Raw genomic sequence first — 14,028 nt, 5'->3', positions numbered from 1 at the left:
CAAAACATTATCAGGATTATCTAAAACTAACCTTACTATCATGAAAACAGTATTCTCTTACTAAATCAATTGAATTTGTCAATGTTCTTAAGACAGAATATTCATTTTATTATAACTTTGTAATAAATAACTGACTTAAAATGGAGTATAGTATTCTTAAAATTCTTGGTAAATTTTTTAAGCTGAGAAACCTTAATAGAAAAAAATATATATTAATAAATAAACAAGTATGTTGATAAATGGCAATGAATGATCTAAAATAATTTGCATTATTAAACATTTTGCAAATGTTATATTTCGCAAAATATTTGATAATATCAATACTGAAAAATATTTTTTCACAAAATCATATTACATAGGTCATTCAATTAAGCAGCTTTATAAAAAATAAAAATAAATTAATTATAGAAATATTTAAAGGTAAAATGTCTTAAAGTAGTATTATCTGCAAATAATAAAAACATATGGCTAAAATTTGCATGTAATTATATAAAATAGTAATGGCTTTTACAAAAAATACTACAGCTTTAATCAAAATGAAAAAATTTTTAAAATAAATTTTTATACTTCAAAATACTTTCATGTAATGAAGATGATATACTAGCGGTTAGCCACTGGGATAACTTTCTGGACTAAAAACTGCATTTTTTTTAGTAAAGGTGCAATAATTAGTCCTGTACTTTCATCTAAGTTAAAAAAATTTGTCCAATATGTACAGTACATATATAATTTAGGTTGGTAAACATAAAATTTTATTTGTTTATATCAAAATGTAAAATTTTAAAAATTTATTTGTGTTACTTGTGTAAATATTTTAAAATCAAAACTGAAAGCTGAAGCTTTTATATTAGATTTCAGAATATAATATATTAGAATATTAGAATTTTTTTCCACAGACCTTTATCTATTTACAAGTGAAAATTTTGAGACTGCATAAACAAAAATTATATACTATATGTATCATGTATGTAATTTATATGGTATGTATAATTTATATATTGTATCCATATTGTATTTATATATATATCCATATTGAAAAAGACTGCTGTTTTTCAATATGGATATATGTTATATTAAACAAGAAAAAGTCATTTTTTAAAAATATAAATAGATTATTCATATTAAATAATTCATTAAATATATTATATATATAACTTAATAAAAATCATCATATACAATACATTATATTTGTTTTTCTATAATTTATTGTATCAGCATAAGACATTTAACAAATATATAACATATCTTTAGTGCAATAATTCATATTTTAATTTATATTTATACAATTTATAATTAAAAATGATAAAAAGTAAATTATAATTTTCTAATTTTCTTTAAAAAATAAATCTTTAATTTATAAATATTATAAATATTTACAAAACTAAATAAATAACTCAGAATATCTGGAATAACGGAATTTACCTGTTGTTACACCTCTCCTATAAAATTCTGTGGAAACAATACATAAGTCCACGTGTCACCGCATGTTTTGCTTACAGGATTTTTAAACACAAAACCACGTGACTTGCGAGTACTAATTTTTTACTTCAATTGACATAAAAATTTAATTTATTTTAAAATAAATATTAATATAACATAAAAATTAATTTTTATTATTAATAAATTATTAATTACATCGATAATACGTTTCAGTAATTCCTTAAGTTGTGCCATCTATTGATATAAATTTAAATTAAATATAAAATCTTTTATAAATAGTATTATAAAATAAAATAGATAATATTTTATCTGAATATTTTATAAATTATAAAATTATTGTCAAAACGATTATTTATTTATTAAAAATATATCAAAGAAAATAAAATGCTGAAATAATTAATAGTTAAAAATCTTAAAAAATTACATAACGTTGTTCGAATTATTATACAAATCGAAAATATTAACAAACTAAAATTTTTATTTTTAATTAGTTCTTATTTATTAATTAAGTAAACTTTTTTTAAATAAATAAAATGCCATCTAGCGGAAAACTTTTTAAGTTTCAGTTTGAATTTTACAACGTGACTCTTGCTGTTAATTAATTAACAAAGGTTGGCTTTTTTACTTGTATAGAAATATTAAATAATAAATTCAAGATAAATAACTTCTTGCAGTTGGTTTTAAGTTTAATAATGTCAAAATGAACAATATGTCTTGCTAATATTATATTTCATATATTTGTATGGGATATATTTGTCATATTACCCTTTTTTTAAATATTTACAGTGTATTTTTGTTACAAGTCATACTTATGATTATATAAGTTGTTTTAATCTGATAACACTTCACTCTGGCAACCCTATCAGCCATGGTTTGTATTTTGATCTGTCATCTATTGTGTGGCTGACATGTTCAATAAGCAATTACAATGAGCAAAATTTCTTCAGAAGAATTATCTCCTTATATACGAATCTGTAATCCAGATTATCAGATGTAGAATTGGAAATAACTGTTTTCCTGATGTGTACTAAATGTTCAAGTGCTTCTGCTGAATGGTGAACCTGCTAAATCTATTAGATAAATCAAAAAATAATGTTCCCTCCCTCACTTTGCACGATGCACTATAATCACTGACGATTGAGAGATATTACAGGAATTTTTTTTAGGTATTTTTTAAAGTTTTTCACTCCAGATCAGGTTGACCCTATCTGTGGGAAGGTTGATGAGGGTCATCTCTCCCATATGTCTTCACCCGTTTTGGTTTTGTTTTTGCAGGATTCTGTAAAATTGTGATTTTGGTGATGAAGCTAGGCAGAAGATCTCCAGGATGCGATTACTTGGCAACTCAGTTTTATAGTTTTTTCTGATAAATTGTCCTCCCTACTCTGAGTTTTTTAACACTCTGTCTCCCAATGACCCTAGTACAGTCAAACCTGTTTTTGTGCAGTCTTTTTCTGTGCGATTTGTTTTGTGCGATTTTTTTTTGTGCAGTATATGAAAATTTCAATCAAATTGGAACATAATTGACTCCTGTAAAATTTTTAAAAACTCTATTGGTTGTTTTCTATGACATCAGCAGGTTTTTTCATTTTTTATTCAGTAAAATTTTTTTCTCATACGTTTATTTCGGTCCCCTCTTATTTTAATAGCATAAAAACCATAAATATTATGTTATATTTGAACAGATGCGGTAAGTTAGCTCCCCTCCAGCTTTAGACTGCAGGTGTGAAATTTCAAGCCTTGTTAAATGAAATAACACTTCCTGCAGCTATATTTATCAAATAAAATCATTTTTTAACGATTATTTTTAACTTTTTAATGTTAGATTCGTATTTAAGTGGAAATAATTAATTAATATAAAAATTAAAATTCTTAGAGGATTTTTTTCCCCATTAGGTGTTGCAGAAAAAGGCCCAAGGAGTTAAAAAAGCAATTCCTAGTTATTTCGTACGGTTTCGAGTTATTTCCTATGTGAGACTTTTTTTATGCGGTCCCTATTCACCGCATAAAAACAGGTTTGACTGTATTTCTAAATTTAACTTGGGTCAGCTCTCTGTTCTACCCAAATCTGACAACTGTACTTCTTTTGACAACTTTTGGTCTTTAATATTGTCAATGTAGATTATAAGATCTACGTGTGGGTTATCTATATATATAAAAACAAATGTATGTCTGTCTGTCTGTGTGTTTGTCCTTCATGCATTACTACACCATTTATCCAATTGCCATGAAACTTTGGGAAGTTGTTTAATACACTTCTGCGAAGGTTTGTGGCCACCATTTCACCCCTTCCAAAAATATCTTTATATATGGATTAAGGCTTTTATGTCCAACAGATAGCGCTAACTCAGACGACCTAAGTTTGCTTTTCTGTGAGAATGGTCTAAAGCAGATCATTTTCTATCTATATAAATAAAATATAACATTCATTTGTTCCTACTGATTCCTTTGAAATTTTGACACAATGTTGCATTCGAATACGCACGTATTTTTATATAATATACATGTCGAAATTCCCCCCACTGGGGGAGATGGACAGGATTAAGGCTTACCACAAAGAACTTGGCTTCTATTATACTATTTTAGATGCAGTTTTTTGCTTTTTAATAGGTTAAGTCAACAGAATATATACTAAAAAGGGATTTTTTGATATTCCCCAGCGGGGAGAGGGACAGGATTAAGGCTTACTGTGAAGAACTCTGCTTTTATTATACTATTTTAGATGTGTTTTTGATTGCGTTTTAATAGGGTATGTCAAGATGTACACTAAGAATTTTTTGAAATTCCCCCACGGGGGAAATGTTATACATTTATAATAGATACATTTTGAGCCACAACAACGCATGGCCGGGTCAGCTAGTTTATGATAAAATTGGCCCCTCCCTTGTGTTGTCAGTACTTAAACAAGTGGTCTTCTGAATAGATGTATTTTAGATAATTTAATGTTTATTAGGATACTTAGACAATATTGCTTAAACAGGAAATGGCTGTTAGCTCTGCCTTTGATTGACCAATTATAGGCATTTGACCACGTTGATCATAGCTTTCTTTGGCACATTTTACAATTGAATGCCCTTGGTGGTACTTTTGGCTATTTAAATTATGTATTATAAGGCACATTGCTATATTAAGATTAATGCTAGGCTGTTGTATAGATTACTCCCCATGGAATTTCGGGACTTTGAGTATATATCTGAACTCAGGACTGAGACGAGTTCAACGATACCCTACTTTTGGACCAGAAACAAAAAACAAGAAAGTTATCATATTTATGATTTCTTGCCTTTCACAATGCATTCTACTCCATTTTAGAGTTAGTTTTCCACTAGGTGACATTTGACTGTTTGTGCTCTTGACAGATTACTCCCAGAGGAGAGCTGCTGGCAGGCCGCCCAGTGTTTAATGTCACTAGTTATTGATTCACAGTAGTTCTTGAACAAAAGAAAAAAAAAGAAATGTATACTGAACTACAAGCAGTGCCACCTAGTGAAAAACTCTAAAATGATGTAGAATGCATTGTGAAAGGCAAGAAATCATAAATATGATAACTTTCTTATTTTTCGTTTCTGGTCCAAAAGTAGGGTATCGTTGAACGCGTCTCGGTCCCCTGAGTTCAGATATATACTCAAAATCCTGAAATTCCATAGGGAGTAATCTATACAACATCCTAATGGTATTTTCTCTGACCCCTTTCCTGAGGGAAAGATTGTCAGACAGGGATGCTCTTTTTCCATGTTTCTCTTTTCCCCAAGTCTGATGCAACAGGACTTTCTGGGTTGCAACAGGATGTTTCTGGGTGTCCTATGCCTGATAACTTCCAGTGAATACAAGTTTGTAGCCCATGCAGATAATGTCACTTTCTTTATGAGGAACGAATGGGCTATCTTCAGAATCTTGGGTCACTTCAATAAGTATTGTCAGGCTTCTGGAGCTGTCATCGGCAAAAGGAAATCTATCTTTTTTCTTGTTGGAGCTGTTTCTTTACCTTCAACTCTATCAGACTTTCTGTGAGCACTGTAGTTAAGATCTTAGATTTTTTTGCACCAAAATAGATACCTAAGGGTTGGGAAATCAAAATAGCCTGTGGAGGAGACTTTACTCCTCCACAGGCTATTTTGGATGAGACTGAAGTTCTCAAGCTCCAGTCTCATCCACAGGCCAAAAATCTGATGTTAAAATAGGGGACAAAATTTCTGTTTGATTGGGTAGTTACCTCTACAAAAATATTTTCACATTTGTGTATATACTATGCCTCCACTTTTGGCCTTACTGTAGGTTTTAGGCATGCTGATCATTTCCTTTTCTATTTTGTTTGGGGAAATAAGCCAGAATGGGTCAGTAGAGATAAGATGTATAATACTAGAGCAAATGGTGGTTGGACCATGTTTTCAGTAACTGCCCAAATTAGGCAGATCTTCTTAAGCCTTAGTTTCCACAATTACCCAGTTGTGAAACTTTATTGCATCTTTCTGAGTTTTCATATTAAATTGTTCTTGCTTGATCCTCAGGCAAACTTGATGCCTAAAGCATTTAAGCCACTACCCTTTGTTAAATTAAGGTGCATGCACCTACTTAGTCTGTTTCAGTCTAACAACCTTCCTACTGATGAGACTAGGGTGTCTGAGATTTATCAGAACCTTAGACCTGATGTTTCTCTATCCCTTTTGCCATGAGCATTCAGGCCACCATTGACTGGTGATGGTTTGGCACAGGTATTTTCACAGGCCTGTTCCCAAAACACTGCATTGAGCTGCAGTGGAGAGCTCTCCATAATGATCTCTCCACTAGAGATAAGCTTTGATCTATCATAGTTTAGTTAAGAGTGAACTATTTTGTATGCAACTGGATAGGTGCAGGAAGGTGTTCAAGAATTCAATCACCACCCATTAACTCCATATCAAAATAGCCTGTGGAGGAGACTTTAGCTCTCAAGCTCCAGTCTCATCCACAGGCATTTTCCTTTTGTCGTGGGATACCCCCAATCAGACCCCCTGGGTCTGGAGAGAGGATAAGCCATGTCTACCCACCTAGTTATTTCCATTTTCAGTGCACAATAGTATGTAAACTAGCCAGGTTTGTCTTTAGTTTATTTTAGTATTGTTTTAATTTTGTTTGTAATGAAGGGATTATGCTGACTCTCTTGTTTTCCTTTTGTTTCTCACAGTTATGTTTCCACTACAGCCTTTTCCACTAGGGATGCCCTGTAGCTGTGGGTGGAGTCTTGGTTCTGTATGCACCTATCCAAGGATTCCACTGCCATATAGGTAGCTAAATGAAGATACTGTCTCATTTCTGTCTTTGTTTGACTGTTGACTCCCTTGCTTTATGCAAGCATGTCGAGGCTATCCCTTTTCATTTTTCTGTTACACTCTTATCCACATAGCACAGAGCCCTGTCGCTATTACAAAAATGAAGGTTGTGTGTGATGGAGAAGATACTGGTCAAAGATTAGACCAGCGGCTTCCAACCAGTGGTCCGCAAGAGCTAGAATATGGTCCACAAAAGATTTGAAACTTTTATTCATTTTAAATTATTATTCCCACATTGATACAAACTGAATTTAATTTTTACTAAAAATGTTACATTTTCTATTATAATAGTACTGTTAAAGCATGTTAGTCTTGAGTTTAACGATTACTTATGTTAACAGTTTTGATTAAAGTTTATTTTTAGATTGACACAGTTTATTTTTCTTAAACCTTGCGGTCCCTGCTAACAACAGTGAAATCAAAGTGGTCCCTGGTCAAAAAAACGTTGGGAACTGCTGGATTAGACAGTTATAGTGGGATGCAGGAAATAACCTATCATTTCCTGTAGGGGCTTTGACTCTCCATTTAACATTTATGAGATTAGTATTTGCATTCACTTTTAACATAATTTCTACAATTCTATAATTCTAGATAAATTTTTATCACTGGGAGAGAATCAAATTCATTCATCAGCAGCTGAGTAACAAAGACATTTATTTGTTGCATTTATAAGTTTGATAAATTTTTCTTCTTTGATTAGGTTAACCTTAATTGAGATTAATTATATATTTTGTACATTCATATTTTTGTAATTAATAAGTAGAAAACTTAGTACTTGTGACTGACTAGTTTAATAAATTTTTTTTTTCTTTACAAACTCTGGTGTAAGGTTTTTTCATTTATTCAACAACAAAGAAATACGTTATAAAAAACATATTAAAATATTATTACTAAACATATATACAACACTTTTTAGAACTTAATTTCACGTTGAAACTAAGTATAACAAACATCCTGAAACCCGATATGTATATCACCAAACAATTGCCTAAATAATTGGGCTATAATTTGCTAACTTTAATAATTAATACAAAGTAATTTGCTACTAGAGGTAGACATTAGCCACCATCTCTTAACTAAATTAATAATTATAATTTTAATAATTTATTAAATAATTTAGAACCATCTGGAAGAAGAACTGACCCGGAACAGGGCTTGAACCTGCAACCTGCACTTGCTGTTAGAGATGTTGCATAGCATCTACCTCTAGAAGCAAATTAATGGAATTATAGCCTGATTATTTAGGTGATCGTTTGGTGATTGAAGTTAAGTTAATTTATAAAATTAAAATTTTTTAAAAACTATCATTCTTTTATGAATAGTAATAGTAAATTTTATAGATCAAAAACTATATTAAATTTTTAAATCTACTAAATTATACTGTGCCATACTTATTTTACAGGATAAATCTGTTTGGATGAAATTATGAATTTTACACGTTTATTTTATTCATCATCAATAAAGAAGGTAACTTATTATATATTAAACCTAGTATTTTAAGAATAACATACAGAATAAAGAAGAAACAATACAGCATAAATTTTTTTCATAACGATTCGGAAAAATTTTAATATTTTACACCCATTATTTTTAAATCCATATTTTTTTTTTAATAGAGAATCTTTATGTTGGATTTACTGTACAGGGTGTCCCATTTACTAATTGAATTAAACTGGGCTGCCTTAAACTGAAGTATTGCTTATGCAAGTTTCCATGTTTTATGAATAAAACTAAGTTTTCAGAGAGATTTGTCTCACTTTTTTCATTTATCAAATATGAAGATTACAATAATTTACTGAATTGTGTGAGCTGGGCCATTTTTATGTGGGGCACCCTGTACAGAATACTAGCTTAAACTGTACTTAGTTTCAATTTTTGGTTTCCGTTGTGAGTTTGAATCGTAAGGGAATTGGTGACATTGTTTATAACAGGAAAGTGAATTTCTAATCCAAATTGCTCACAGTAGTAGAAGCAGTCTTTTTTTGTCATTCAGCTAATATTTTTCAGTTTTAATGTTGATACATGTAATAACTAGTGATACTAATTAAAAGCTCACATATTATTTATTTAAAAAAAATAAATATTTAAATATTTGGTAGTTCTGTAGAAAAAACTTTAAAACAATATCTTTAGCAGTTTTAAAGATTGTTTGTTTAATAATTGTTACATATACATCATATTTTTATTAGAAAGGTTTATAATTAATTCAAAAAATCTTGTAAATAAAATTTTTTAAATGATTTTTTTTATTAAAATGTATTGTTTCATGTTTCAGTTTCCTATTTTAAAGCATGTCAAGTCATTCTCTGATCAAGGATCACATAGTGTTGAGAAAAGTAAGTTTAAATTTAAAGTTTTTTCATTAAAGTGTTGTTAATTTTTTCTAGAAGTTTCTGATAAATTCATTTTATAAAAATAATAATTTAATTATTAAAATGTTATAGTATTTATTGTTGTATCCATTCTTAAAAGGTATAATTAAAATGTTTATTCAATAAGAAATTTATTAAATATTTTTTTAGCACTCATTCAAATTAGTGAGTAAAACTTAAATAAAATGATATGATATTTAATGTTAACGAACAAATTACAGTTATATGTTTTTAATTCTGCCATTTGTTAAATGTCAGAGTTAAAAACACATGTCAAAGAGCTGTTGTAATGTTAACATTACAACAAATTTCCTAACTGATTGTTTACATTAGAAAATAATAATTCACTGTTACCAAAGAAACATCAAATTTCCTAATTTGCTTTTTATTTAATGATGATTATCAAATATCCTGATAATTTTAGTTAAATAAAAATAGTCTAGAATATAATTTATGTTCTTTGTATATTAATGAACTTATAAAAAGCTAAAAGACAAAAACCAAATTTACCATTATAAATTGCTATAGTACAAACATTTGTTAAGAAGAATTTAATTTAATATATACAATAAATTCATTTTTCAGTTAGTTAGGTGCTCAGCATAAGATTTATTGTGAGGCCTTATCTGTTACTGGTGATTAAGTTAGTAGACAGTAATGTTTTTATAGCTGTGGAATCTGTGGATGTGATAATTCCTAGGGAATAAGTGTTTGAACCGGTTACATATTTGTATTTTAAAAATGTGCATGTATGTTGCATTACAAAGATCTTTCATAACTTTTACAATACTTCTTTTGTATTTCTAATAATAAAATCGGTTTTTACAGATATCTAACATAATAAAGCTATGTTTATCTCATTGACTGATTACTGACTTAGTTGCCGACTTGCTAAAATAAAGAAGTTTGAATAGAAATAGATTTCTAACAGACAAATGAAATGACATCTTTTTTCAACTGTGGCAAATATATTATCAGAAAAATCTGAAATCTCAAAAATAATATAATATAATAATAATTTGTGCTGTAAGTTATCAGTTACAGCTTTACCATTTTGCCATAAGCATGTGAATCAGAATGAATGATTTTAAGTGCCATCTGTTTGTTTTTGATGATAATTTTTTATTTAAGTTGAAATAATGCAAAGCAAATTAATGTGTTTCTTTTTTCTTAATATTGATTTTTTAATAAATAAATTAACTGAAATAATATATAAAACTTTTTGCAATTTACACAATTTTTTTGTAAATAATAATAATAATATGGAAACATTGCAAAGTAATTTGAAATGACAGAGTTAGACTTCTGAATAAAATCAGGGACAGAATTCCTAGTATTCTACTAAAAGCAAACTACTAATTATTATAAAAATAATAATTTTTGAATTTTTATGAAACACTTTAATTCCGTCATAGTAAGAATTTTAATTAATTTAGTAAATTATACTCACCACCATGTTTTTCATGCAAAAATCCAGTTATTAAATTATTTTTAGTTTTTTGGTCGGTGTCATTACTTAGATAAAAACATTAGATGTTTAGTTGAAAAATACTGATTCTTTCTATTATCACCATCATTAAATTTCAATTTCAATAGCATAAGTAAACTGATAATATAGGGACTTGAATTAGAACATGCACTGTAGCACTGTGAATAAAGAGTAAACTCTTAAACATTAATACACATGTATATATAATAACTATGTCACATTATAATTTGATTCTTAAAGATTTGTAAGTTATAAAGGTAAGGGACCATCTATGGTTATGCTACTGTTAAATTTACCACTATACATGATTGATTAAAAAGAAAAAGTTATAAATGATATAACATGGTAATTAATTCAGTTTTATATAAAATAAATAATTATATCTGAAAAATACTAGTTGTTGTGGTTGGATAATTTCTAGATGTATGCAAATTCAGAAATGAGTGTAATTATATTTTTCCAAATTGATATTATATGGTCATTCTTGGATTAGGTACTGATTTTAATCTTATGCACTCTAGTCATTTGTTTAGAAAATAAGAGAAAATTTTTTAATTATTAAATGATGCAGCATAGCTAATATAGACATAAAACAATTTTTTTTTTTCAAATTAGAAAAACTACTGAGAAATAATTGTTTATTTACCATTATGTTACGGCAATCACGTGAATGGCTTATATAGTATATTAAGTCATTGTTAATGATTTTCACGTATTTGATCACAAAAGGAATTTTTTTTTTATATTTCATGATATTTTAGTTTTGTATTATTGTAAATCATCTGTCAAAATTAAAATGAAATTCTATTGTAGGCATCAATCAAGTGACATTACTTGGAAGAGTTGGAATGGATCCTCAAATGAGAGGTTCTGAAAGTAATAAAGTACTTATATTCACTCTGGCAACCAATTCAAATTATAAATATAGTTCAGGTATTACTTCATTTTCAAATAGTAACATTTTATATTAGATTGTGAGATTATAGATGTTAATGTAATTTGTAAGAATTTAAATAATATAGGAGAAACTCGACAGAAGACAGAATGGCATAGAATCTCAGTTTTTAGAGAACATTTACGTTCAAATTTGAATCAGTATTTGAAAAAAGGGTATATTTAAGAATAAATTTAAATTAATATCATTTAGGTAAAATTTTGTTTAAAAATAACTGTTTTTTAGTTCCCGTGTATTTGTTCAAGGGAGAATAATGTATGGTGAAATAAAAGATTCTAATGGCATTTCTCATGTTACAACAACAATTGTTGCAGGTAAGACGACAAAAATTTTAAATTTTTTCATTTTTTCATTAAACATTTTAATCAACGATTTCACACTTAGATGATGTAGTATTTCTTGGCGATTCACGTAGCAAACAAATAGAACAAGATGAAGATTAATATATTAAACTGTGATTTTAAAAATATTTTTGGTTTGTAAATGCAGTCTAATGTAAATAAAGATTATATTTCTAATTTGTTTTTTTAATGTTTTATTTAAATATCTCTGAACTTATAACTATTGTAACATTTTGAAATCACTAATTATAACTTGTATGCAATTTAAATTATTACTGCAGTCAAATGAAAACCAAAAATAACTTTTTTGCAACACACCCCTTAATATTTGTCAAGATACATGCCTAAACAGCACTGGAGAATATCTTACCTCTTTACAAGATTTTTTATTCCTTTGGTTGCTGAAAATACCATCCCATGACTGAGGCAGTCATGCAGACATCCAATTGGAAGACATGTCTGCACAGTGCAAAGGCATGAAACTCACAAGATGAGAAGACTGGAATATGTGGAATTTGCTTTCATAATCTCCTATCTGGGCTTCTGAAAGTTTGTATATTGTGGACAAGCACTATCCTGAATAAAAGTGACTACTGCAATGAGAAGCCCTGGCCTTTCATTCTTGATAGAAATTTTGCAAACAGATTTCTGTAAAGCTGAGTAAATGACAGGAATTTTGCAAACAGAATGACAGATTTATCTGGAACATTTTTGAAAGCCTTACAATTAAGCACAAGTCAGTTGCAGTTATCTTCCTTAATTGCTACATTTAGATTAATGTTAATATGACAAGCCAATCTTTAGACAAATAAATATTTACTAATATTTTAAAATCCTTTGAATTTGGAAAATGTTTTTAATAGGAACAATAGGAACATTTTTAAACAAACTTTTTTAGTTTAAGTCATTGACAGATCTGTAGTTTCTATAATTTATTACATTGTTTGGTTAATTTGATGTAATTATCTTGTATTAGAAAGAAAACCAACAATATAGGATAGTTCTATTTCAAAACTAAATTGGCAATCACATGAATGGCTTATATATAAGTCATTATATTTTCCAAAAATGTGAAAAAATGATTTTCCTTTTCTATTGTAATATATTCATAGAGAAATATGACTTTTTGGAATATTTTAAAACAGAAGTTAAAATTGATATCATCCAAGATCATTATTAGTATTCCCATATAAATGCACTGGGAACAGTCTGGTGCACTAAGTCAGATTCAAAAATACTCCATTTCAAACAGTTTTTGAAGAAGCTCTAAATAAATTAAATTGTTTTAACTTATCTTTAGATAACTTAAAACCTTTTTATAACTTCTTAAATCTCAAGAGTTATAAAACAGTGACTTTAAAAGGATATACTTTTTTGGGAAAAAAAAAAGTCGTGATTTATACTTCACAAAGTCTGATGTTATTAAGAAATTTTAACTACAATTACACTAAAAATGAAGTATAATTAATGATATAATAATTACTTCAGATGTAGTAAAATTTCTTTAATCTTTAACGTTTTCAGTCATCTTTATCAAACCTTCGGGAAATTACATTCTAAAAGAATGAATGACACATTCTTCTGTAACAAATTTGATTTTGAAAGCTATATCAATATTCTAGTGAGACAAAAATCAACAATCCATAAATAAATATGTTTAAAGAAATTTTCTGTTGTCTAACAGTTTTAGCAGTGCTGGTATTACAAGTGTAGAAGTGGTTCCTATAGAAGTAAAGCAAAATAAAAAACAGTGTACTATGCATACAAAATTACCAGCAAATAATATGCATTTGAATTAAATAAAAAAAAAAAAAACATTTTCAACCTCAGGCCTTCATCAAGCATTGAACTTTACCAAAAGTTAGAGCATCTATTTTTAGAATGTATTTTAAAATAGTTTTCCTTTTGATGCCAACCCATTTTTTTTATTTATACAGTGGCGCCTCATATAACGTACTTAATTCATTCCAGGTGCACGTCCGTTAAGTGAAACGTCCGTTATACGAAACGCATTTTCCCATAGAAATACATGTTAAAACATCTAATTCGTTCCGCAGCATAAGATAACCATACTGTATCATAAAAAAAAAATGAACATGGGCTCTTTTATTCCTTTGCGTAA

General features: G+C 28.4%; 2 protein-coding genes across 4 annotated transcripts in view; one reads left to right on the top strand and one right to left on the bottom strand.

The window, feature by feature from the left end:
• Nucleotides 1-1,509, bottom strand: part of LOC136983042 (nucleobindin-2-like) — a 44,361-nt gene extending 42,852 nt beyond the window's left edge. The window contains exon 1 of the mRNA XM_067279668.1: nt 1,423-1,509. The gene's annotated coding sequence lies outside the window, so the exon portion shown is untranslated. The remainder of the gene's footprint in view (nt 1-1,422) is intronic.
• Nucleotides 1,510-1,995: 486 nt separating this feature from the next.
• mtSSB (mitochondrial single stranded DNA-binding protein) lies at nt 1,996-12,083 on the top strand. Of its 3 annotated transcripts, none has more exons than XM_067279676.1 (7): nt 1,996-2,025; nt 8,131-8,213; nt 9,025-9,085; nt 11,424-11,543; nt 11,633-11,720; nt 11,791-11,879; nt 11,950-12,083. In XM_067279676.1, exons 2-7 carry the CDS (start codon nt 8,175-8,177, stop codon nt 12,006-12,008), a joined length of 456 nt encoding a protein of 151 aa, XP_067135777.1. In that variant the 5' UTR covers nt 1,996-2,025; nt 8,131-8,174; the 3' UTR covers nt 12,009-12,083. The 3 variants fall into 3 exon arrangements, with proteins under 3 accessions (XP_067135777.1, XP_067135775.1, XP_067135776.1); XM_067279674.1 differs by having other exon boundaries at nt 1,998-2,025; nt 8,131-8,216; XM_067279675.1 differs by lacking the exon at nt 1,996-2,025 and adding an exon at nt 2,114-2,495 and having other exon boundaries at nt 8,152-8,216.
• Nucleotides 12,084-14,028: the final 1,945 nt, after the last annotated feature.

This window comes from Centruroides vittatus, unplaced genomic scaffold, assembly GCF_030686945.1.
Source record: "Centruroides vittatus isolate TY-2023 unplaced genomic scaffold, ASM3068694v2 contig_875, whole genome shotgun sequence".
Classification (NCBI taxonomy): domain Eukaryota; kingdom Metazoa; phylum Arthropoda; class Arachnida; order Scorpiones; family Buthidae; genus Centruroides; species Centruroides vittatus.
This window is presented reverse-complemented; position numbering and strand designations above follow the sequence as displayed.

Bases quoted from the DNA above. Each gene is read 5' to 3' on its own strand.
- mtSSB (XM_067279674.1), top strand. From the start codon at position 8,175: ATGAATTTTACACGTTTATTTTATTCATCATCAATAAAGAAG. The intron at 11,544-11,632 runs GTATTACTTCAT...TAAATAATATAG, and splicing joins AAATTATAAATATAGTTCAG to GAGAAACTCGACAGAAGACA. The intron at 11,880-11,949 runs GTAAGACGACAA...TTTCACACTTAG, and splicing joins TACAACAACAATTGTTGCAG to ATGATGTAGTATTTCTTGGC.